Raw genomic sequence first — 24,725 nt, 5'->3', positions numbered from 1 at the left:
CTTGTTAGCACTCCTGTTTTACAGGGTGAAAATTAATCTCATTTGAAGAGAAAAATGCTATGCTAAAGCACCTTTATCCTAAAAAAATACCAAAATAAGATACTATTCTATTGAATTGTGCTGTATATACAATGAAAAGGTAAATCAACAAGTGTTTTGCTTGTCCCCACACGTAAGAAAATTTCTTTTACAATTGTATATGTATACAATAACATAAGTATTCAAAAGGAATTTAAAATTTTGTCCACAATGTAGTATCCTGTTAATGAAGAAGCAAACATACATATATTTCCAGTTTATCTGTATTCAGATGACAGTCATTTAAGAAAAGGCTGGTAAAGATTTTTTGTGTAAATAATGTATTTTTCATAGAGTCCTGGCCAAAGATAGTAATGTTTGACACTTAGGCACTCTATTCACTCTTACAAATGCAGGTATCATTGATCAGAGGAAGCTAACCAATTACAGCAATTCTGTTTATTTATTGTCGACATCCATAAACAAAAAGCAAATGTCTGCACAAAATTATATGCTTAAACATGTCTTTTTAATTAATAATGACATTTTTGTGAGATGATTTCTTCCCTCTTGAGCTCCTTTATATAACCAGTTTTCTCTGTGAAACTGGCAGTAATTGGACTGCCATAATTATAGCTGTGACATGGGGCTTAGAACATCCAAAAAGAAGACAGGGAAATATTCCTGTACCTCGATATATATAAATATACTGCTCTCACATTGTTACTGGATGATGGTTCAAATGGATCACATAAAGCTCTTAAAATCCTGCTGCAAGTCAGGCAGTCTGGTTTCCAGTGATCTGATGCAGACTGAAGGTGTTTAATGTCTTGTAGTGATGTGCTTATCGGGATGTTAAGAATAAAATAGACACAGGCGCATGATGCAGTTCTCCAGCTCGTAGATGAGAGAAAATTATACCTAATTATCAATGAGCACTTGGTCATGTTCCCATGGTTACAATGCGAGATATGATAGTTTTCCCAGTGTTGTTCTTTTCATAATACATTAAGGAAGGAATGCACTCTTAAAATGTTTGATACTTTTTCCTCTCATACATTTTAGTGTTAAGATGGCAGAATAACCATGGGAGACTGGAATTTCCTTGGAGGCATTTTAGAGGAGGTCCACATTCATTCCACTATTATTGGAAAGATTTGGCTAACGATCCTCTTCATATTTCGCATGCTTGTCCTGGGAGTGGCAACCGAGAATGTTTGGAATGATGAACAATCAGAATTTATATGCAATACTGAGCAGCCTGGTTGCAGAAATGTGTGCTATGACGAGGCCTTTCCCATCTCTCTCATAAGATACTGGGTCTTGCAAGTTATATTTGTGTCCTCCCCTTCCTTGGTGTATATGGGTCATGCCTTATACAGACTAAGAGCCTTGGAAAAAGAGAGGCAAAAAAAGAAAGCTCAGGTAAGGGTGGAACTTGAAAGCACCGAATTAGAAATGACTGAAAATCGTAAAAGACTGGAGAGAGAACTCCGGCAGCTGGATCAAAAAAAGCTCAACAAAGCACCCCTAAGAGGCTCTTTGCTCTGCACTTACGTGATACATATTTTCACAAGATCTGCAGTGGAAGTTGGCTTTATGATTGGGCAGTATCTTCTTTATGGTTTCCACTTAGATCCCCTTTATAAATGTCAGAGAGACCCCTGTCCAAACACAGTTGACTGCTTTGTATCTAGACCAACAGAAAAGACAGTGTTTATATTATTCATGCAATCAATAGCGACTGTATCGTTGCTTTTAAATATTCTAGAAATTATTCACTTAGGATTCCGAAAAATTAAAATGGGACTCTGTGAGCAGAATAAAAACAAGGAGGACCCTGACAATTTCTACATAAACAAATCTAAGAAATACTCAGTGATACCGCACTCTTCTTTGGGAATACCCACCACCCCTCAGAAAACACTTCCTTGTGCTCTTAGCAGTTATACATTTTTGATGGAAAAGCAAACTGACGCTATGCTCTACCCAGTCTTAAATTCTCCTTCTGTGTTTCAGTCTGTGCAAAACCGTACAGAGAGCAACAGCAATTACACCCATTGCAATCAGGAAAACAAACCTTCAAAGAAGAGGGCAGCTACAAATGCTTTAGACAATCAGACTCAAAATGCTAGCACAAATAACAACGAAGGTTTTCTTGGCGAGCTTTGGACTGAGATGCATGATGCGCAAGAAGAGGCTGAAAAGAAACATTTTCTTGTTACTCAGAATGCAGACACAGCTTCAAACATGTACTTGAGAACCTTTGCTGAGATGCCATCTCAAACTTCATTGCAACCTGATACAACTTTTTCTAGTACCAGTTTTAGACGGCAGGCAATGGCTGAGAGCACAGGAGCACCAACAGATTCTCTTGCTAAGAACAATGAGAGGAGACAACGCAGCTTCAGTGTAAACAAAGCCCACATTCCTTACAATGCTGATGTAAAAAATTCCAGCCGACCAGACACATCTGATTCTATGGGGGTGGTGAGCTCAGAATCTACACAAAGCAGAAACTGGAGTAGCCCTAAGCTTTTCTCTCTGTCTAGGCAACAGTCACTGTCAAGTAATGCCAGCAGCAGGCGTGCCCCCACTGATCTTCAAATATAGTGTGAGTTAACCCGTTAGCTGCACTAACCAATGCTGGGATAATTCCTGAACAGAAACATAACCCAGACCTTTGTGAAGTGTAGCTAAATGATTCAACTTTAACCAGCTGTTTACATAGACAGAAAATTGTGTAACCCTTTGAATAGTAGCTAAGATGAAGAAAATACCATGGTGCATTTGTAATCAAGCTTTCTATGTATGAAACACATTTACTTGAGTTGCACAGCACTGAAACACTGTGAACACTTGGTGAGGTGGTCACAGCTGGAATGCATTTGTATTTTTGTGTGTATTTTTTACTAGCAGATTTGACTTACTGTACATGTACTGAAAAAATAAAGCATCATGATGTTACAGCACAATTAAATTCTTAAAGTGCATTGTCATTATGCTTACCAGAGAGACGTCTCAGATTAACTGAAAACTGTACAATACTAGCAAAAAGAGCCAGAAAACCTAAAAGACTCTGTTGCTTGTAGCAGCAACTTTAATTTGGTCCTGTCCATGTAAGAAATACCCACTAGAACTATTGAAACTATTCTCTGTAGATTTCTCTCCAGCAAGTGTCCTTTTCACTTCTAGTATTGTTCCACGTGTGTACGTAAATACAGCCCTACATAATTGTGTTTACACTGTAGAATTTCAGATTGTGTAATGTAATATACTGCGATGTACATAAATGTATAGTGTGACTTAGGCAAGTTAATGCTGCTGCTGTGATTCTTGCATTTCTTGATGTGTAAGATTCTGTGGGCAACAACTGCTAATGCTTCTTTTGCATTTGATCCCTCCATAATAAAAACCGTGGTGTTTACTACACTATTTCTGCTGTCTAAATAATAGAAAGTTAGCATTTAGATGTTCATGTATGGGATATGACATTTGTATTTTTGTTGTTCAAGACAAAAAAGCATTTTTCTGCGGCTGCGAGAGGAATTTTATTAACTTTTTTATGTCTGGACATGAGGTAAACATTTTGTTTCGTCAGAGCACCTTGCCAAATGAAGAGTAACTACTGAAAAATATAAACATTGCAGAAGAGCATGGAGAAAAACGTTACGTGCAAGATCATTTGGTTGGTCTCTATTTTTTTTTTATTTCTATAATAAACACATTTTATTTGTCAGCGTTTCAGGAAAATAAACAGGTATAAATGCTTCTGTTTTATTTTTAAACAGGCTAAGGCAAAAGCCTTTCTTTTCGATGTGAGGATTTCAGCACGTGTCATTCTTTTGAGCACCTCTGCAACTTCTGCTTGCCGCAACTTTCTCCTGTGATTCCAGTCAGCTGCAGCTACTGAAATTTATTCATCAGACATTGTGAATATCACAAACCAGAAGGCTTACTATGGCAAACAGAAAAAAGCTCCAGCGACCGGCGGGACCGCTCGCCGCTCGGCCCGAACAGCGCGGCACCCGCCGCTCGGAGACACGCGGGCCCCGCGCCGGGCGATCCCTGCGGCCGCAGCTCGCCTTCTCCGCGGGGAGCCCCGGGGCCGCGTGTGCCGGAGACCCGCGGCCAGCGGGCCGCACAGCCCTCGCCGGCTGAGGGGAGCCCCGGAGCCGTCCCCGGCGGGGAGAGCAGAGCAGAGCGCAAGAAACGCGGCACAGCGGCGGCCTCGGCTTCCCCTTGGGCGGCGAGCGGGACGGCGAGACCGCCCTGAGGGGAGCGAGGGCACCCTGAGGGGAACGAGGGCACCCTGAGCGGAGCGAGCCCGCCCTGAGCGGAGCGAGCCCGCCCTGAAGGGAACGAGGGCACCCTGAGCGGAGCGAGCCCGCCCTGAGCGGAGCGAGCCCGCCCTGAGGGGAACGAGGGCACCCTGAGCGGAGCGAGCCCGCCCTGAGCGGAGCGAGCCCGCCCTGAGGGGAACGAGGGCACCCTGAGCGGAGCGAGCCCGCCCTGAGCGGAGCGAGCCCGCCCTGAGGGGAACGAGGGCACCCTGAGCGGAGCGAGCCCGCCCTGAGCGGAGCGAACCCGCCCTGAGGGGAACGAGGGCACCCTGAGCGGAGCGAGCCCGCCCTGAGCGGAGCGCGGGCGGCGCGCGGGGCCCGGCGCGCGGGGCGAGGCCCGGCCGTGGTTGCCGCGGCGCCGTCGCCCCGGTAACGGCGGGGACGCGCTCGCGGCGTTAAAGCGCAGGGCGCAGGCGCGGGGCCGGGGCAGGCGCCGTGCGGCTTAGATGGCGCACTACAAGGTAGGGGGGAGCGCGCCGGCGTGGGCGCGGTGCCGCTCTCTGTGCCGGCTGCGCGGAGCGGCGGGCCGCCGACCGACACCGGCTCGGCCCTTCGTGCCGCCTCCGCGGCGGAGAGCGGGACCGGCCTGGGCCGAAGGGCCGCCTCCGCAGTCGAGGCGGGGCGCGCCGCCGATCTGACCGTGTGGGCGTCCTCCCTCAGGCCGCGGACTCCAAGCGGGAGCAGTTCCGCCAGTACTTGGAGAAGTCGGGAGTGCTGGACATGCTCACCAAGGGTAAGTGTCCGGCTCACGCCGTGCCGCCCGCGGGGCCGGCGGGCGCTCTCCGGGGGCGTCGCGGGCGGGTGCCGTTCCTCTCGGGGTGTCCCGCTCCCGCGGAGCAGCTGCCGCCCTGCACCGCGGTGTCGCGGCCGTCCCCGGGGCCGCCTTGCCGCTCTCCATCGGCTTCCCGCCTCGCCTCGCCGAACGCTTTTTCCTCCTCAGTCCGGCGAGGCGGCCGGCAGAAGAACTCGCCTGGAAAAGTTGGTGCGGCGTGGCCTGGAAATGGAGCCCGAGCAGCGCGGCGGGGCGGTGCACGCCGGGAGAGGGCAGCGGGGCCCGGGAAGCGTGGCCCGGGAGCTGCGCACCCTGCATTCCCCCCGCTCCTTCATCCTCTGGGGGGCCAGTGTTGGAGGTGCGTGCGGCACGGGATGGCGGGTCCTCTCACCGCACCTGGTGTGTTGGAGACCTCTCTTCTTCGGCCAAAGTGCTTCTTTTCCATGCGTGCCTTTTGGTTCAGTTCTTTTCTTTCAATGCGTGCTTTCCCTGAGTTCTGGGGGACTGTTATTCTGCCAGAGCTCCGCAGAGGAAGTCAGGTGAAATAACAGCAAATGTTATCTTAGAAAAACTTTAATTGTGCTCCCTTTCTTGGATGGAGCTTAGTGCTTTTTCTAAAATGAATGAAACTAGTTCTGGAATAATGGCTCTCCATATCAGACTTGGGAAAATGATGATGCTAAACTTCACACATGTGTCTCGGTATCTTTGAAATCCTTCTAAAATCCTTTTAAGAACCTTCTAATAGTATGTGTCAAAAATCAGTTAATATTTCAGTTAATATTTCAGTTAATATTTCAGTTAATATTTCAGTTAATATTTCAGTTAATATTTCAGTTAATATTTCAGTTAATATTTCAGTTAATATTGAAAAAAAGAATATTTTGTTAATATCGAAAATATGCTGTTTAAAGAGGGAGCAGCAGATCTAGGATGTCAAGCGAATAGCTGCTGCTCTAAGACCCTTGGCCTGGTGTGTGAGTATCATTTGATTTTTCAATCGCAATACCATCCTATGGGATGGCAAATCAAGTCTTCCAAGCGGTGAGGCAGCCTAATTTTGCTTTTAATTTAGGAGGTACTTAGCTTAAAACCAGTTTGGCTGTGTAGTTCAGACATCTGAAAGTGGCACATCGCCCCTGTAGGGAGCAGGGAGTGGTTTATGTTTGGGGAACTTTCTGGGTATTCACGTGACAGAGTCTCCAGTTATATTGCTGTGTAGATGGCTAATTTTATTTAAGTTCTCGGGGTATTGCTGATTTTAAAGATTCTCAGTGTCACCTGGACATTTAGTAGCTATTTTGTTTGGTAACTGTAGATGCTCAATGGAGGTTTTTACTTTTATGCTGAAAGTTACGAAACTGCTGATGTCTTGTGGTTGAAAGATGTAGCTTAAGTAGAAGTTTAATGAACAATGTATTTAGAATTTCAGTCTTACTGCCAAAATTAGGGTGCACGTGGCATATGTAAGAGTTTTTCAGGCCATTTTGTGTTCTGTGCTAGAATAGCCAAGGACTGTGTGGGGTTAGGAATCAAGAAAACTCTTTAGCTGTTCCTAGGTGGAATGTTCTGTCCCCTCTGATACAGCAGACCTGCTGCTTATGTCAAAGTGTACAGGTGAAAATCTTGTGAAAAGGAAAAATGCAGCTTGTATGCTTTCTGACTGCTGGTATGTGCTTTAAAAACTTAAAGAGTTGCATGAACTTCTTGCAATTGTTGAATATTTTCTATTTGCAGTGTTGGTAGCCTTATATGAAGAGCCAGAGAAACCAGATAGTGCACTGGAGTATCCTTTTTCTTTGCTGTGACTTATTTATTGAGACTTGATGCACAGTACTGCTTCTGACTCCTGGGTGAACTGGGTAGGCTCATTTTGAAGCCTTGCATTGAGAACATGACTTTTATCAATGCACTTTACCTAAGAATTGCATTTTCACGAGCTAACACAGTCTGACAGGGTGCAGGAGAACTGGGTATTTCAGTATGGCAGCAATTATGAAGCCAAGTTTAAAGCCCATTTCAGAGTGTTGTGGACCTGCAGCATTAGATTTGAGTACCTGCAATGGCAATGGGTTCTGAAATTTGCTTTTTCACACTTCCTTTTTCTGGGTTTGTTGGTTTTAAAATACACAAAGAAGGGGGGAACTAGCATATTTTGTGTCTTGCCATTTTTAAGCAGCCTCCATTTTGGGGTATTGCTTCTTTTTTTTGTTATTTCTTTTAATTCTTCAAAACATCTGCAATTAAGAAAAGAAAGGGGTAGTAACACTTAAGATTTTGTACTGATGCCTTGTGTTTGTTTGTTTTTAAGGAATATAGCTACGAATTTGAAAAGCTCTCTTATTTTGGTAGCTTTTTTCCTGTAGTAATCTCAATGGTTTACTGCAATTTTCCGTGTTAATTTCAACCTGGGTGTTAAAACGAAAATGTAGTTCTAGAACTGAAGAAATACTTAACATCTAAATATCAGTTTTCTGAAGCAACATCTGGGAGCTTCAGCTCCTGAGAATCCAGAAATAGAGGCACTTCGCTTGGAAGTGGCAGAGATGAAAGAAAAATATGAAGCTGTGCTGGAAGAAAATAAAAAACTGAAAACCAAGGTAAAAGTCTACTTGGTGTTACTCTATAGTTCCATATTGCACAACAAGAAAAATATTGTAATTACTTAGAACAGAGCTAACTTTCTTCCATTAGAGTAACTGATAGATGTTGTTGCATTGTTTAGCCTCATGACTGAGAAATGCTGATAGAATTTGTTGTAGAAAAGATTATTTTTTAATGGAACACTTCTTATAGAATAGAACAAAATATTGCTAAACTAGAGATTTTATTTCTTTAGGGAAAGTGTATTGTCATGTGTAATAAGTTAGTGACTCAATAGAGTCTCCTCTGATGCGTTTAAGTTGTCTGATATTATGTAGATCATGCTTTCAGGACAGTTTGGAAAAACAAGTAAGGTAATGTAGCCTTTCAAAAGGCAAATTGAAGGAAGAATATTATGTATTACTTTGTGTCACCTGGCACTGAGTTACACACAGCAGGGTCTTGCACAGGCACTTGGATCCGTGTGGAACAGTAATTTGTGCTTTTTTCCCTGGAATGCCCCTGGTATTTATGTGAAACAGTGAATCTGAAGGGGTGGCTAGGGCAGGGCCATTCTCTGATGGGTGTGCAGGCTGTCTGAGAGAGCTGTGAGGTGGGAACAGCTTCCTGACACCACTGAGGATGGAAACCCCTGAGACACTTCACATGCCAGTAGCTGATGTGGCACTCCAGGTTTCCATGCATTTGTTGGAGAAGGATGGTGGCTGTTATATGTGAATACCCAGAGTTTTACTGGGAGACAACCACCTCACTTCAGTTCTGTCAGAAAGGATTCTTGGGCCATCTTGCTGTCCTAGTAATTCTCCTCCTTCTCTGTTACCCATTATGAGTCCTCAGCTGTGTTTGTTATTTCTTACCAGGAAATGTGGCAAAGAACAGAATTTTAGGCAGAGTAGCTGTAGATCAGCCACTTGTTTTAGCAGACTTAAAAATGCAGCTGATGGGAAGCAGAGATATGAGAGCAGGGTAATCTTGGTTTTAAAAAAGTCTTTTCAGGAAGTCAAAACTTGTTGCAGGAAAGTAAGCCTCTTGTTCTTCATTGTTTAAATAATAGCTCCTTACATATTTTCCAGTATTAGTGTGTTTGGTTTTTTCCTATTCATTCCTCTACAATTCTGACGTTCTGTAGAAGTTCACACAGCATGCAGGGAGAACACTTCCACTTGCTTGTAGCAGTCCTCTAACATAAAACACTTGCCTTTATCTCTGCGTTTATTGGTAACTGCTGTTGCATTCATCACACAAATGTCAGATATTCATGTGTGTGTTGGGAGGAGGACAGGAAGTCAACAGTTAAGTCCTTGGTGGAAAAGAAAATTGACTTTGGGTTGATTGTTGTAAAATCTAAAACAATTAAAAGAAAAAACGGATTTTCGTGCTGCTTCTTAGCAGCAGTATGATTGCTGTAATTTACTGTTGCTGGTAGGAGGGAACACATGGATATTTTATTTTTGTTTATTTTTAATTTTTATTCTTTTAAATTTAATTTTTTATGTACTTTTATTTTTAACACACTCTACAGTTTGCAGAGGGTAGGAATCTTAATTGAGTAAACTGAACCAGCATATTTCAGAGAGATGGCCCTAATTTTTGAACTGTTTTTGAAGATTGAAATTCTCTTTAATGCCACTGAGGTCAAATGAACAACTTTGTATCTAACTTTACAAGTAAAAGTCATATTTAAGTGTGTAGTTGCCCAGGCTGTGCTCTCTAGTAAGCATAATGGAAGCTAGAATGATTACAAGAAATAGGTTTGATACTATTGCAATGAGAATGACTGTTTCATTTAATCATGTTTCAGTGAAAGCTTCTAGGACACTAGTCACTATCAGCTGCTATTTAAATTGAAAGTACTTAAAGATACTTGCTGGAATAAGAAACAGGGAAAAGTTAAGGGCAAGACATTTATGCTTCCAAATGCACTTAAAAATCCACCTTGCGATGGCTGCACGGTTATACAGTATGAGAATTGGATGTTTTGGGAGAAGTGTTACTTTATTGCCTGACTTGAAAATGGACTTGCATAAGGATGAGTGAGTTAAAGTGCACAAAGTAAATGGAACAAGTCCAGACTGTACATTTTCCTTCACTTCTTAATATATAGAGTGTTACATGAAATATTGTGACTAACTAAATTCCTTTCTTTAAATCCACAGCTGGCTCAGTATGAACCACCTCAAGATGAGAAGCATGGTGAATAACAGTAGTTTTTCCTTTATTGCCTTGACTTAATAAAGGGCTTCCTGAGAAATGTGGTCTCGTGTGTGTGTGTGTGAACTCTGCACTGTCTACTTTGTTACTTCATCATCTTGAAGAATGTGTTACCACGAGCATGCAGGTGCCATGACAACTGCTGAGTTCAGTCTACTGGCCAAGGTGCTTGCTTTCTGTGGTTAACAAAAGATGACAATTCTGATTAACTTTTAGATAACTGTGCTTGCCAACCTCATGTGATTTTCACATCATGGTCAATGGTCCTGTTGAACTGCTGATCTGTCTCTTTGTTTCCTTCTAACTGAAAGGGGTGACATGACACTGATGGACGAGCTGTAAATTAAAGCAGGACCTTCAAATTACTTTCTGTTTGTACTCAGCACTGAGGTGGGACTTCTACTGGAGCTGACAGGGTAACACTCTACTCAGAAGGGCATAAAATGAGCAAGTACAGTTCAGTGACGGATATAGCACAATGTGGAAATGCAGCACCTACTGAACTTACACTTTAATTTGCATGAGGAGTTCCTCTTCCCATGCAGTTCATGTTTCTGCTCCCATCTCACAAACTGGGCTTTGGAGAGTTGATCCAGATATCGCCTGTGCAGTTCTGAATATAATACAAAATTCTTACTTGTGATGATAGTCCTGTGTAATTAGAGTGGCACATCTAAGACTACAGTGTGGAGACTTCTGCTTTCTGATTCATCTAACAGAGAAAATAAAATCCAAGTGGGGTGGGATGTGGGTGTGACTTTTGATTATTCATTTTGCCTATGTTTCCTTTCCCCTTTCCCTGAATTGGTTTCATGATTCTTCTGAAATGTGAAGTAGACCATTATTAAAAAAAAAAATAAAATATATATGTATATTTTTTAAAGAGCTGCATTTGTTTCCTACCCTAAAACTGGGTACTTTAAAGGCAGCTGATGACAGGAAAAATAAAGGAAGAGGGAAACGAAGTGCAGTAGTTGTCTAATGTATTAGATTTTTTTGGCTGTTAGTCTGCAAAATCCATCCTAAAAATAAGGAAGTTAAAATTACCTTGAAAATGTGGTAGGATGGATCAGAACTTCGTTAGTCATTGTAATCAAGGGCTAGTGAATGCAATAATTGCTTACCTTATTATTGTATCTATTGACCTGAAGAGACCAGACGAGAGGGAAAACGAGGGGAAAATACTGTTTAAGTCTGTAAAGCATTAATTAGGAAAAAAAAAATTGGTCTGAACCAACAAACCAAAGCCAAACAAGAGAGACAAAAATTTCCCCAACCTCTGGAACAAAGGCCAGAAGAAAGGATGAATGTAAGCTAGAACACTAAGCATGAAGTTGCACCATGTGGAATTAGGGAGAGGGTAATGCTGGGGGAAGGTGTTGTACAGCTGAACGTGTTTCTGAGTACCGTGACTGGCGTGTCCCGCTAAAGAAGCGGCAAGGCAGGTCCAGGTGTTGGTCGAGCCAGCACAGGCCGTGGGGCCCTGGCTCGAGCTGTCGAGTGCCAGGGAAGTAACGCGAACTTGCAGTTCTCACAGCTGCATTTCCTTCCCTCTGAAAGCACTTGGATGTCGCGAGCCTTAGATTAGGATTGTCATGAAATAACAACTGTTTGTTAAAACTTCAGCTCAGTGCCTGCTTGCACCAGGGCTGCTAGAAGAAAATTAATGACCGTTTAACGAAGACTCTTGCTTCGCAAGGTAACGTTTCCTTACGCGGCCGCTTCGGCGAACGCTCCCCTTCCCCGGGCGGGGCGGGACCTGCGGCGTCTCTCCAGAGCGGGGCCGGGGCGCGGGCACGCCGCGTCCCGCCGGTACCGAGCCCCGCGCGCCCCCGGCGCCGCCGCGGCCGCGCGCGCCCCGCCCCTCCCGCTCACGTGCGGCGGCGCCGTCAGGTGACCCGGGTCGTCTGACCGGGGCCGCCCCCCCGCCGCCCGCCCGGGCCAATCGGCGGCGCGGAGCCCGGCGGCGGCCAATCCGGGCCGCGCTGGGCCGGGCCCGCCGAGGAGGCCCCGGGACGGGCGCTGGCGGCTGCCGGGCGGCGGGCTCGGGCGGACATGGCGCTGCAGTTCGGCGGGGCGGGCGCGCCGGGCACGGCCGAGGAGCCGGCGCTGGTGGGGGGGAGCTTCGGGGCCGCGGACTCGTTCCCCAAGGACTTCGGCTACGGGGAGGAGGAGGAGGAGGCGGAGCTGGAGGGAGGCCCGGGGCCCGGTGGGCCCGGGGGCGGCGCGGGCGGGCCTGGCGGCGGCGCGGGCGGGGCGGACTCCAAGCCGCGGATCCTGCTCATGGGGCTGCGGCGCAGCGGGAAGTCTTCCATCCAGAAGGTGAGGGGCAGCCGGCGGCTCCCCGCCCCTGCCTGCCGCGCTGCCTCTCCGGCGCCGAGCTGGTTCTCCCCGCTGTGCTGCTGTTCGGGCAATTCCTACTTTTTATTGTGGGCCCGTGTGGCGAAGTTGGAGCGACGGGAGCCCTCCTGCTTAAAGACGTTTGCTTTCCAGAATGGACTCTGATCGTCTGCCCTAGAGAGGAAGGTTGTGTAGCATAGGTTGTAGCCTTTGTATTTCTTCACTTTTAAGGCTTCAGAAGTAAAAAGTGAAGATACCGGTGTGAAATTTATCACGAGGTGTTTTCTTATGTGGTACAGGTGTGTGGTATTTAGCTAGTGGTTCCGCTGGGAAGAAGACTTGAGCTGTTGTTTTGCCCTTTGATGCTTTGAAAGACACTTCTGCTTTTGTGTGAGCAGAAAAGACAGCCTCTGGTTTTCTTTAGTTTGCTAGACGGAGTAAACGAGTCACTTGTCAAGGAGGAAATACAACAGTTCCGGTGCCTTGGGTTGGTTGGTAGCTTTATGCAGTCACTAGTGTTTCTTAATAAAAATAAGACAAAACTGACTTTTTGTTTGCCCCGTAGCTCAGTAGAATTGTAGCACTCGGAACAATCTTTGTTCCTCTGCGAATTTACTGTTTGCAGTCCCTCTTGTGACCTTTTCAGGTGATATTTTTATGGGAAGATGTTACTAGTGAAATGTCTTAGTCTCAGCTCTAGATTTAAGGGCCTCGAATTTGTTTCAGATGCAAGTGTGAAAACCTACAGAGATTTCTCTAAAGGTTTTGTGCAGAGAAGCCTTTTTGGACATTGCAGTATAGCAGGTATGCATCTGCCTCTTTTAGCAGTCTTATGCAGACTGCTTGGTAATCCGTGGCCTGCAGTAAAACAATGAGTTCGGACTCTGTTAGTGAGAAATCTTTTCCATCGTGCAGAAATACAGTGGCAGACTGGACTGTTGTTGCTTTTTAGCCATACCAATTTCCCCCCCTTATTTAGGTCAAATGCTCCCACTGTATGTGCAAATGCACTGCTTTCACTGAAAGTCGTTTTCTGACTGGTATTCTGAATGGTATTCATTGTAGACTCTTATTAGAGATCTTACTGTATTACCCACTTTTGAAAACACTGAACCCTAAAAGCTAGAGGAAAACAGGAACTCCAAATTACAGATAGATTTTAAGACATTACAAGTCTCTTTATAGATTTAGCTTTTGGACTTTTTTTTATGGCCAGGATTGGTAATCTTCAATTCTTTTAGGGCTTATTCCAGTAGTTGTATAGGAAAGGAATAGTGTCATGTTGAATGTACAGTAAGAGGACATAGAATTTATCTTTTGCCAATCAGTTACCAATCTTATAGGAACTGGAAGCTGTGATTGTGCTACCTGGGAGCTCATTGTGATGCTGCCTGAGCAAACTCTAATACGAAGAAATTTCTTATTAACTCTGTCCCTGCTCTTAAATCTCTCAAGTTTAAAAATGGTCATAACCAGACCCAACCCTTCTCTCTGGGCACTAGCTGTTGATCCCCTTGCCAGAAAATAGGGGTATATGCAAGATAAACAGGGAAAGCATTGGTTTTGTGATTATCTAGAAATTCCTGTGAAAAACATGAATTGTTAAATCGTATCATGCTTCTGCTGAGAGCAGTACTGACAGAGATCTCTCACGAAAGGAAACAACCACAGTTCACAGTTCTTTTTCCCCCCTTTGGTCAATTGGGTTTTCCATAGTGGTGTAACCTATGAGTATTCAATAGCAAATTGTAGGTAGATTTTGGGAATGTGGTGACTGCTTCAGTTCATAAACAGATTTTTGTGCAGACTTGCATAACTGGACTGTGCTGTACTGATGTAATAGGAAACTGGAAAGAGTTCAGGTGGAGAACACCAATCTGATGAAATGGGCTATTTTGGGGAAAAAAGGAAAAAGGAGGTGACAGCGTTGCTTCCCAGAGACTTATCACCTTTAACTGAATTTACTAATTCTGTCCTACTCTTGTGGGGGATGCTGAGCTCCAAAAGAAATGTTGATTTACGAATCCTTTAAAACTGTGTTGCAAACCTGGGAGGCTGCAATACAGCTTCTGTGTATCTAGAACTGTTCTTAACTTCTCCAGACAAATGTCCTGCTGTTTAAAACCTCATTTAGACCCTGGCCTCCTAAGATGTTTGCCCCAAGGAAATAAATTCTTTCCATGGGCCTTAAAAATCTAGGCTGAAGTATTATTTGAACCTCACTAAACCGTACTGGGTGTGGAGCTGTTTGTCTTGCAGGGGTTTTTTTGTCAGTTTGTTGCATCAGGTCTCTCATGGGCGACTTCTGTGACTGTATGAAACACTCGAAGAAACCAAGATTACCAAGTTTGCAGTCCCTGTTGTGAAGTTTTTAGGTTTACCAAGTGCTGTATATGAAACTTCTTTATGTTTTTTTGCAGTCCTAGTTATTTGTAGTACATTTTTGGGAGTAACTTTTATATTGTCTAGTAGAGTTGCATTAGCACAGCCCCCTCTGTTGACTGTTTTTGCTGGTTCTGTACAAGGAAGGGCCAAAATCCCAGTGGGGCTTTTTGAGGTTTAGCAATGAGTATGTTTGTCATCCTGCAGCTCAACTGTTTTTTTACCAAGCAATGTGAAATCCTGCATCGTTTCTTTAGTGAACTTTGACAGGAAGTTCCACCTACGTAGGAGGAATTACTTATTTACTGTGTGGATGCCTGAGCCCTGGAACAGGCTGCCCAGGGAGGGTGTGGAGTCTCCGTCACTGGAGCTGCTGGTCTGGATTAAATCCTGTGTCATGTGCTCTGCTTGAGCAGGGAGGGTGGAGCAGATGACCCCACTGTGCTCCCTTACAGCCATACCCATTCTGTGACTCCCTACTCAAAAAAAAGTTATTAATAGATGGCAAACTACCTAGCTGTTTGGATCTCTGAAACTGGGGTGGTGTTTTTGTACACTTCTGTTGTAGTTTAGGAACCATTGTATTATTTTTATGTTATAAAATTGATATACCTAATTATATATAAAGGATTATATTGTGTTTTAATGCTTGACACCAGACTAAAAGCAAAGTCTCCTTTAGGAATTTCTAGGACTGGAAAGGAAAGGTTCTTAAAAGCTTGCAGTTATTTAATTAACTGGCTTTATACTAGTTTTGAATAGAACAGAATTTGAGAATACTGAGCTAGCCTTGCAGGGAAAGACAGAGTAACTTGGATGTCTGTGTCTTCAGCCAGTATTGTTCTTTGGGCTTGTGAAGATGTTGGACTGTACTCAGTTGCTTGGTTCTTTTAGGGGGTGGGTAATTTCCTTAGCTGATTTAGGAAGCTGTACATTTTAGAATGGATAAACCTATTTGTAGAATTCAAGTCACAAATCTTTCACTCTTCTCTTCTAATAAGGTAAAATCTAGACTAATATGTATTTGTGTTCCTTTTAACAGGTGGTGTTTCACAAGATGTCTCCCAATGAGACTCTGTTCTTGGAAAGTACCAACAAAATCTACAAGGATGATATTTCCAACAGTTCATTTGTGAACTTCCAAATCTGGGATTTTCCTGGACAGATGGACTTTTTTGATCCAACATTTGATTATGAGATGATCTTCAGAGGAACAGGTGCTCTAATATATGTTATTGATGCCCAGGTAAATGCAAATCACAGGGAAGTTTTATTTTTGCTTTTTGTGGGAAAGGGGTGATCGAGAGGCCAGTAATTTAGATTTTTAGATAAGCTCATAAGGCTTCTGCTGTGTATGAAGAGATGCATTGACAATCCGATTTATGGTGTGTGGGTTTATTTTGGTGAAGTGACTAGACATGCTGCTGGTGGAGAGAGAAGGAAAGGGCTTGTACTCTGAACTTACATGTTCTGCAATAATAGTGAGAACCTGCTCAGTAGATGGTCTGAATTATCCCTTTTTTCTGCTCTGAAGGTCAATTAAAACAGCACACTTGTGACCACAGTTTCTAGTGTTGGTACTACTGGGTATCTGGCAGCTTTTAAGTAAACCTAGGATTTACACCATGGGAGGTTTCCTGGTTATCAGGAGGTCTTGGAGATCACTGCTGCCTTGTGCTGGGGTTGAAGTGTAACCCACCTTTTGTTCTCAAGTCTGGTTTTGTGTAGCTGAGCCTTGTAGAGCTACATACGTAATAATGAAACTTAATTGTCATAAAGAATCTAAGCTGCTTGGATTTATGACATGTCAAGGTATTTTCTTCTCCCATACTTGTATTTAGTTATAGAAGTGAAGCTCTTGCACTGAAATATTTTGTCTTTGTGCAGAATGGATTACTTATCAGGCAGAAACTTTGTTATTCACTCCTGCCAAAACTGATTTACAGGACGACTACATGGAAGCTTTAACAAGACTCCACATTACAGTGTCAAAAGCCTACAAGGTCAACCCAGAAATGAACTTTGAAGTTTTTATTCATAAAGTTGATGGTTTATCAGATGACCATAAAATAGAAACTCAGAGGGATATTCATCAGAGGGCTAATGATGATCTTACAGATGCTGGGCTTGAAAAACTTCACCTTAGGTGAGTTAAAGACTCTGGCATATGTGATTCATACTGTTGCTAATATGCATACAGATTAAAGGCTTTTAGATGTAATACTGGAACGACTGGAGCAAGGTCTGGGTAGTTTGTTAATATTGAACCAATATTAATAAGATGCACTGCTGAATTTACAGACAAGCCTCAGCTGTTAGGCTGACTAAAAAAGAGGCAGGCTACTGTATCAGGTTCCAGTCAACAGATTGATATGCATTGGTGATAATTGAAAGTCTTTCTCGTTCAGGGTAACAGATTTGTTACAGATTTGTCCATGTGGGCTGGAGGGGCAGGGAAATGAGAGGGGAGCCTCTCTAGTCCTGACCTGCACTGACTCTTCCCTGTGATTAGTGTGGTTGGTTCTAAAAGCTTAGTCTGTTACTTGAGACTTGGCTCACTTTTAAGGTATCTTCTAACAGACAGCTTTAAAACAAGTTGTCTTTTGTCTGGTTTTGTTGTTCTTTTGATTCTTGTGGAGCCACTATCTCTCGATGTTGATGTGAAAGAAGTGGAAGACCAGGAATGGGACTGGAAGAAATCTAATTAAGCATTTTTATACCTTTGTGATAAGCATTCTGTGGGCAGTGTATGTTTTAACAATGTTCAGATTTTTGCCTTTGGTCTCCCATCTCTTGAGTTTGGGGAAAATCTGTTTCATGTGTACTCCAGCTGCTCAAAATTTAGGGCATCCCAGGCAAAATAGGCCTGAATGTTAAAAAACATTTCTATTGCAATTCTGAAATCCTCTTGGATCTTTTTTTTTCTTTCTTTGCCCTCTCTCCTCATCTCAGCTTTTATTTGACCAGTATCTATGACCATTCAATATTTGAAGCCTTCAGTAAAGTGGTACAGAAGCTCATTCCACAACTGCCAACCCTGGAAAATCTACTTAATATCTTCATATCAGTAAGTGTTCAATCTAACAGAATTTTGCATGAAATATGCAGAATGGTAAAGCAAAGATTGCTGGCTGGATCTGCCCTTGAGAGATTTGGGTGGCAGTCATGTAGGTGTACTCTGCTGACCTGGTTTTCTATTTTAAAAGCTCTTTACCACAGTTGTACCGGTGTGTGCTTTTTAGGGTTTCTCTAAATATTGACCAAGTGTAGTTTGCCTGGTTATAACAGCTGATGGAAGGTTCCTGCCAGCAGGGTACACTGATTACTTTGCTAAGGCACTTAATTGTCTAATGTAGCTGTACTGGCAAGAGAATTTTTTGGTAATATGAACTTGGCCTCGGACTTAGTTGTCTATTTCATATGATCTGTGAGACTTTGGCCCTTATTCTTTTAGTGTTTGCATTTCTTATGAAATTAATGCCATAGAAATTTGCTGCTGCGTACTTTTAATCAAACAAAATATCACCTTAGAGACACGATGATCTCATTTAAGTTGTCTGTGAAGACAACAAATAAAAAAACCATTTATATCCAGGAGGAGCTGTGCATTACACATGTCACCCCACATACAATGATTGTTCGGTAGAGGACTGTTTGTAATGACCTGGCCCAGTGGATAAAGGGCATGTTGACCTTCCCCAGTGCCATGAGGATGTGGAGTGTAACCCTGATGCCAGGAAGATTGTCTGGATGTCCTCAGGACACTGTCCTGGGTATGCAGACTAGATAGGGAGAAGAGATAAGGAATGCTTCTGGTGCATAAATAGAAAAGAAGCTTTGCCAGTAGTGTATATGTGGTAAATTGAACCATAGAAAGCTTCTGAGCTTTGTGTGAGCGCATGCACTTTCCCAAAGTGCTCAGTTACAAATGGCATTGTGCTTTTCCATAGTCATAATGTGGTATTTTCCATGGATTTTTAACTTCAGTAGCTGACTAAGTTGTTCTGCATGTTATACTGCATGGCAAATGCTTCGTGCAGAAACTGAACTGCCAGAATACTACAAGCATAAAATTTAAGAGTCAGCATACTACTGTGAAATATCTCATCTCTAAGCCCAGTCCCTTAAGTGAATGAGAATTATGGCTTTTCTGGAGTTAATAGAAACACAGAAAAGGTGAATTGCTGAATGTGCATTCTAGAAGCGTAGTAAAATGTAACCTTAATAATGATCAGCTAAATAATAAACTAAAAAGAATTGTAACAGAGTCCCCAGCTTTATTTCTGTCAGCTATGTGATGTTGATATCTACTATGGCAACAAGGGTATTGTATTTATAAAGTATATGCGCTAAATCTTAAACCTTGAATCTTAAATATCTTATATTTAAACTATTTTCTGCTATTAAGAATGTGAAAATGTATGAATTCTACTTGAGATTTTAAAAATGCAGTTATTTTTAAAAATTCATCCAAATTCTTTCTCTTTCCAAAGAATTCAGGCATTGAAAAAGCTTTTCTCTTCGATGTAGTCAGCAAAATCTACATTGCAACAGACAGCTCCCCTGTGGACATGCAGTCATATGAGTTGTGCTGTGACATGATTGATGTAGTGATAGATGTTTCCTGTATATATGGGTAAGTTATGAATACTCTTAGGAAGAAAAAAAAAAAGTCCTCAGAAGGTGTAGAATAGGTTGCAAACTGTTGCTGCAAAATAGGTTGCAATTGGTGCCGGCTTTGTCATGCAGAAAAATGCTGTCAATTTGTCTTTAGAGCACATTGGTTCTGTGAGTAACTAAAATAAATAACTAAAATAAATCCAGATGATTTGACAGCATTTCTACTTGGCTTGTTTCCCTCCAGTCAGAGGCAGCTATCTGGCATTTGTAGAAATTGTTTCACGTAAAATCTGAATACTGCTGTGTCTTGTTTGGCATGGGGGATGCAAGTTCATAAATACCTGCGAATAACTGGGGTCAGTAGCATGCCATAAGTGTAACTTGCAGTTATAAACATTGTTTTGAGACTTGCTGCAGTCTCAGCAGAATAACATTTGTGAGGTCAACTCGTCTCCTGCTGGCTTTCCATGAGGGATGCATATAGTGCTTAGATCTCACAATTGAAGGCAGAATTATACTTCCCTCTGGATTTTTGAAGTGGTTCTGAAGAGATGGTGACTTATCTTAGAATTGTGATTGTAGCCTGGAAAATGCTACCAAAAAAATGCCACAGCATTTAATGGTCTGTTTCCTGATAGGGTGATATGGGTTGTGTAACTGGTTGGGGGTATTTTTCAGGAGTGCTTAGAAGTAACTTAGAATGCATCATCTACTTCTATAGTAATTTAACTAACTCTAATAACTTGAAGATAGAAAACAGCATGCTCATCTTTTCTTGTAAATGCAGGCTGATTTAGCTTAAGACCAAAATGTGTCCTGCTCTGTGTTGCATCCTCTGCCCCAGCCTCACTAGAGAAGCCTTTGTATTAATTTATCAGAAGCAATTTCACCCAGATGTCACTCCACTGACATCAAAAGAGTGCACACTTGTAGCTTGCTCTGAACTGCTCACCTATGATAGGCAGTAGCTAATGAAAGCCTCTGCTCTGGTTAGATCTGACTTTCCTGAGAAACTTAGTGTCTGATAATGGTCTTACTCACTGATACAAGACCTGCATTGCAGGTTCTGCATTTGCCTAGTTCAGTATGAGTAATATCCTTCTATCTGCATTTAACAGCTATTTGTCTTGGAAGTTACATGTGCCTGCTTATTAGATTACGCCTTGGGTTAACTTGTTCTTTTTTAGGTTAAAAGAAGATGGCACTGGAAGTGCTTATGACAAAGAGTCAATGGCAATTATCAAGCTCAATAACACAACAGTCCTGTACTTAAAGGAAGTAACAAAGTTTTTGGCGTTAGTTTGCATTCTTAGAGAAGAGAGTTTTGAGCGCAAAGGTAAGAGCTTCCCCACCTCTGAACAGCTTTTATAGAATATTTCTTATCAGCTGTAAAATATTAATGTGACTTTACAAGTCACCTTGATTTTTGTGTGACTAAATTTGTGGAGTTTCTTAGGGGAGGATTTTTTTTTTATTTTTTGGAGATAGATATAATGAGGTTGTATTTTTGAATTTGAAATGTTCTCCTGCCAAAATGACTTGTGTACTTCACGTGAGCTCTGTCCCTCCCATCTGTTCTAGTGGAATCAGTAGTGTGGAGCAATGGTCCCCTTACCTACTGTTTAATCATAAATGTTCTCCTTGCATTCCAAATTAGTACCTTTTTTAAAAAAAAACCTGAGACAGTCCAAATAAATACTAGCATCAGTAAAACTCTGTTAGATCTTCTGAGTCCAAGTTCATACTAAATAAGTAGCAAAATACCTACTGGCTAAATTTGATACTGATTTTGAAGCTCTGTTTACATAAATATGCCAGTCTGAACACAGTTTTTCCTCTCCTCGACAGGTTTGATAGACTACAATTTTCATTGCTTCCGCAAAGCCATTCATGAAGTTTTTGAAGTAGGTGTTGCCTCCCACAGGATCTGCAACCATCAATCAAGCACCTCAAATATGAAAGCAGTGACTCACAATGGCACACCTAGGAACGCAGTCTAGAGGAAAGCTAAAGACCTTGGATAGACTTGTCAGCTCTTCACTCCAAAGTTTTGTGGAACAAGAGAAGAGTAGTCTGAAAGCCTGAAGTATGTTTCAGAGGAGAGCGGTCCTAACTGTGGAACAGCAGATTGTAACTCATGTTGGGCAACTGAAACTACTGTGAAAATACTTTGAGGCCAGTGGAGTTAGAAATGCCAGTTTGAAATCAGCTGTATTGCAAATGCAGTAGGTTTTCAGTTTGGAGTCCTCTTTTAACAGTCTGTGTCTGACTGATTGCCTGGTCAAAACTTACAAACAATTGAGTTGGGTTTTGTGTGAAACACTGAACAGTCACTTACTTGCTTAACTTTTTAAATTTTTTTTTTTTAAATTAATCTGTAGGATATCCTCTTTTGCTTAAGTTTACCTCCTGTCATGCAAAACCAAAATTGGTGTTATTAAGGCTTGTGAAACTCAGGCTTTTTGCTTGCTGAGGCTGGTCTCACAAATCATTCCATTAAGTAGTTCTTGTTCTTGCTGGTGTGCTCATAGTTCTCATGAATTCTGTGCTTGTTAAGTGGATGCAAGATAGAGAGCTCTGTTCTAGTGAACATGTGTTTGTTTAGAGAACTGACCTGGAGCTTCATTTTAAGAGATAGTGATACTTTGCTTTCAGACCACACTTCTTGGTATGTCCCCTTTGATGGAAGGGAAGGATTAAAATCAGAAATAAACTACCTGCTCTCTTTTGCAAAAACATGGATGTCATAAATCTGTGTGATTAATCCTATCCATGAAACAATTGCATGGCTAACTAAACTGAAATGTCTGCCATCTGTTGGAATAAAGCAGCCACTTCCAGCTGTTCCCAAGCAAAGAAATTACAAAGTTACTGGCTTTTGATGGTGGATCTTTCTCCACTCTTTGACTGATAATCAAGACAATTCCTAGCAAAACGTCTGAGGGTGTTATCTGTGCATGGCAATTAATTTCACTGTGCCATAATTTACTAATAGTACTGGACTTTGAAAGTCCTTTGATTCTGTACTATTGACAAACATCCTCTAGTTTGTCGCTGTGCAATCTGACTAGAATAGTGTTTTTTTCTGATTTTGTGAATTCTGCTGACTTTCATACTGTGGGCAGTATATATGAATTCTTTAATTTATTGGTATTAGCAGTGCAGATGTCATTCTGCACACCAGCCTTGCTGTGCAGGAAGCCCAGCCCTGGCCCATAAAGACCTTGCCTCCTTTGAGCTGTCCCTGTGTATGTATAGATGTTGCAAAGCCATTGGACCAACTATACAAGTCCCACTATAAAAGTTTCTGCAAGCAGAACTAATTGAAGTGGTCTCTGCAGCTGTATTTATGTGGTCAGAAATAACCATGGGACTGCTTCTCGTGCTTATAGAATGAATTTCCATTGATCTATGTAAAAATGAATATACATGCATTAACATTGGGGTGTATGCACATACTGTGTAAATGTTTTTGTTCTGTTTTCTTTTACAGCAGGAAACTGGAATTCAAGTGCTCTAGGTCTGTTCTCTTAAATCTAGGCTGAGCCCCTTTTTGCTAATGGAACAGCAGAGATTTTTTTAGGGAAGTGCTGCAGGCTCGTAAGATTGGGTTTTGTAGTTTGCAAGCACTATCACAGTTCAAATTCTGAAGGTAAGAGGAGAAGTAATTGGCAAAATAACAGGAAGAAAGAATCCCCATTTGTGTGGTGAGTTTTCCATGTTCTAAGTATGCGTATGTTCTCTTTCTTTTCACCCACTACAGGATTTTGTGCTAATAAAATGAAAAAAGAAAAAAAGTCGAACTGTAACACTATTGTGTCTGCTTGTCTTTATAGACAAAGGTCTGTAAAGGCCTGTGTGGTTAAGCAAACTTTTAAAAGCCATGTTTTCTTTACTTTAAAAAAGTTAAATACAGCATTCCCATTTAGGCAGTCTTAGTTTTCATCTTAATTAAAAGCTGACTCAGAATTGAATACTCAATTTTCAGGTGATGACTCTAGACAGTAAAGGCATACAAATGATGGAGTGACTTGTCCTTTTCATTAATAGAGAGCTTTAGACTGTATTCTGAAATTCTGCCTTCTGGTGTGCATGTTGTGGCGGCTTTCTGTGTTTTGATTTGTTGCGGGGTTTTTTTGGTCATCATTTACCTTTTTCTTGAATAGTTGCACCTACTGAAGGTAAATGGTAGCATCTAAAACAATAATACTGCCATTTTCACTATTACCTGCACAGCATTAGCTCTAAAAGTTAAATTTGAATCTGGTAAGGAGTACAGTATTTCTTTAGTTTACTGAACTAAGTCAGATGCTGTTATACAAGGAGAGTGTTAATAACCTGTTGCTGCTTTAAGTGAGACAGTTTTTGGCGTCTGAAATTTTTATGGTGCCAGAGAGAAGGAAGGATAGGAATTAGGCTTTACTTTCTTCCTTGTGCAGGAGCTTGTATCTATCTCCTGTGCTGACCTGCTGCAGGGAGAGATCCTGTTAGAGAAAAGGGAAGGCAGTATCACAGTATTCCCAATGAAAACACTGAACTTGAAGAGGAAACCATCAATTTGGGCTTCACTTTTCTGCCTTTTTTTCCCTTTTTCCTCCTCTGAACCTGTAGTGGTGTGGGGTGTTCCATGATCTTGTTTTGCAGACAGCTGAGGCTGTGTGCTTTTAAGAAGAACGGTGCTGACAGGGGAGGGCATAGGCAAAGTGATAACCCACCTGCCGAGAGAAGGAATAAAATTGCTTTCTGTTGAAGAGTAAAGCAATCCCTTGCAAGGTTTCATTCAAAGCTTGGCATTGTTGGGCACCGGGCTGTTGCTGATGTCTGCCTGAACTTCCCATTGGCAATTTTGCCACCTGTAGCTCAGGAGAGGGATGGAGGGAGAGGCCAAGCCTGGGAAGAGGGGCAGAGTAATCAAAGGCAGTATCTGTCTCTTGTTTTGAAGGTCTAAATAAACCCATCGTTTGGCTGCAAGGCAGAGCCAAAACTCCCTCCTCAGTGCGTCTGTTGGTGTGGATCTCACGGACAACTGCTCTGCAGCACGGAGCAGGCAGCGGAGCCTGGGCGCTGGGGAACACCTCTGGCCGGGGCGGAGAGGAGCTCACCTGGGCTGGGGAACACCTCTGGAGCTCACCTGGGCAGGGGAACACCGGCTGGGGTGGAGCTCACCTGGGCTGGGGAACACCTCCGGAGCTCACCTGGGCTGGGGAACACCTCCGGAGCTCACCTGGGCTAGGGAACGCCTCCGGAGCTCACCTGGGCTGGGGAACGCCTCCGGAGCTCACCTGGGCTAGGGAACACCTCCGGAGCTCACCTGGGCTGGGGAACACCTCCGGAGCTCACCTGGGCTGGGGAACACCTCCGGAGCTCACCTGGGCTGGGGAACACCTCCGGAGCTCACCTGGGCTAGGGAACACCTCTGGAGCTCACCTGGGCTG

General features: G+C 42.9%; 3 protein-coding genes across 3 annotated transcripts; all 3 read left to right on the top strand.

Moving 5' to 3' along the window:
- Window positions 1–1,104: 1,104 nt before the first annotated feature.
- Window positions 1,105–3,329, top strand: GJA9 (gap junction protein alpha 9). The gene has a single exon (XM_066204452.1). It carries the CDS (start codon window positions 1,105–1,107, stop codon window positions 2,629–2,631), a length of 1,527 nt encoding a protein of 508 aa, XP_066060549.1. The 3' UTR covers window positions 2,632–3,329.
- A 1,412-nt stretch (window positions 3,330–4,741) lies between these two features.
- Window positions 4,742–9,988, top strand: MYCBP (MYC binding protein). The gene is made up of 5 exons (XM_066204453.1): window positions 4,742–4,822; window positions 5,022–5,094; window positions 6,871–6,919; window positions 7,604–7,733; window positions 9,894–9,988. Exons 1-5 carry the CDS (start codon window positions 4,808–4,810, stop codon window positions 9,936–9,938), a joined length of 312 nt encoding a protein of 103 aa, XP_066060550.1. The 5' UTR covers window positions 4,742–4,807; the 3' UTR covers window positions 9,939–9,988.
- A 2,015-nt stretch (window positions 9,989–12,003) lies between these two features.
- Window positions 12,004–22,028, top strand: RRAGC (Ras related GTP binding C). Its single transcript, XM_066204442.1, has 7 exons — window positions 12,004–12,270; window positions 15,713–15,916; window positions 16,617–16,816; window positions 17,623–17,737; window positions 19,164–19,306; window positions 20,478–20,626; window positions 21,139–22,028. Exons 1-7 carry the CDS (start codon window positions 12,004–12,006, stop codon window positions 21,288–21,290), a joined length of 1,230 nt encoding a protein of 409 aa, XP_066060539.1. The 3' UTR covers window positions 21,291–22,028.
- The last annotated feature ends 2,697 nt before the right edge of the window (window positions 22,029–24,725 follow it).

Source organism: Chamaea fasciata, unplaced genomic scaffold (assembly GCF_029207755.1).
Source record: "Chamaea fasciata isolate MVZ Bird 193981 ecotype frontalis unplaced genomic scaffold, bChaFas1.0.hap1 SCAF_26, whole genome shotgun sequence".
Lineage (NCBI taxonomy): Eukaryota > Metazoa > Chordata > Aves > Passeriformes > Sylviidae > Chamaea > Chamaea fasciata.
This window is presented reverse-complemented; position numbering and strand designations above follow the sequence as displayed.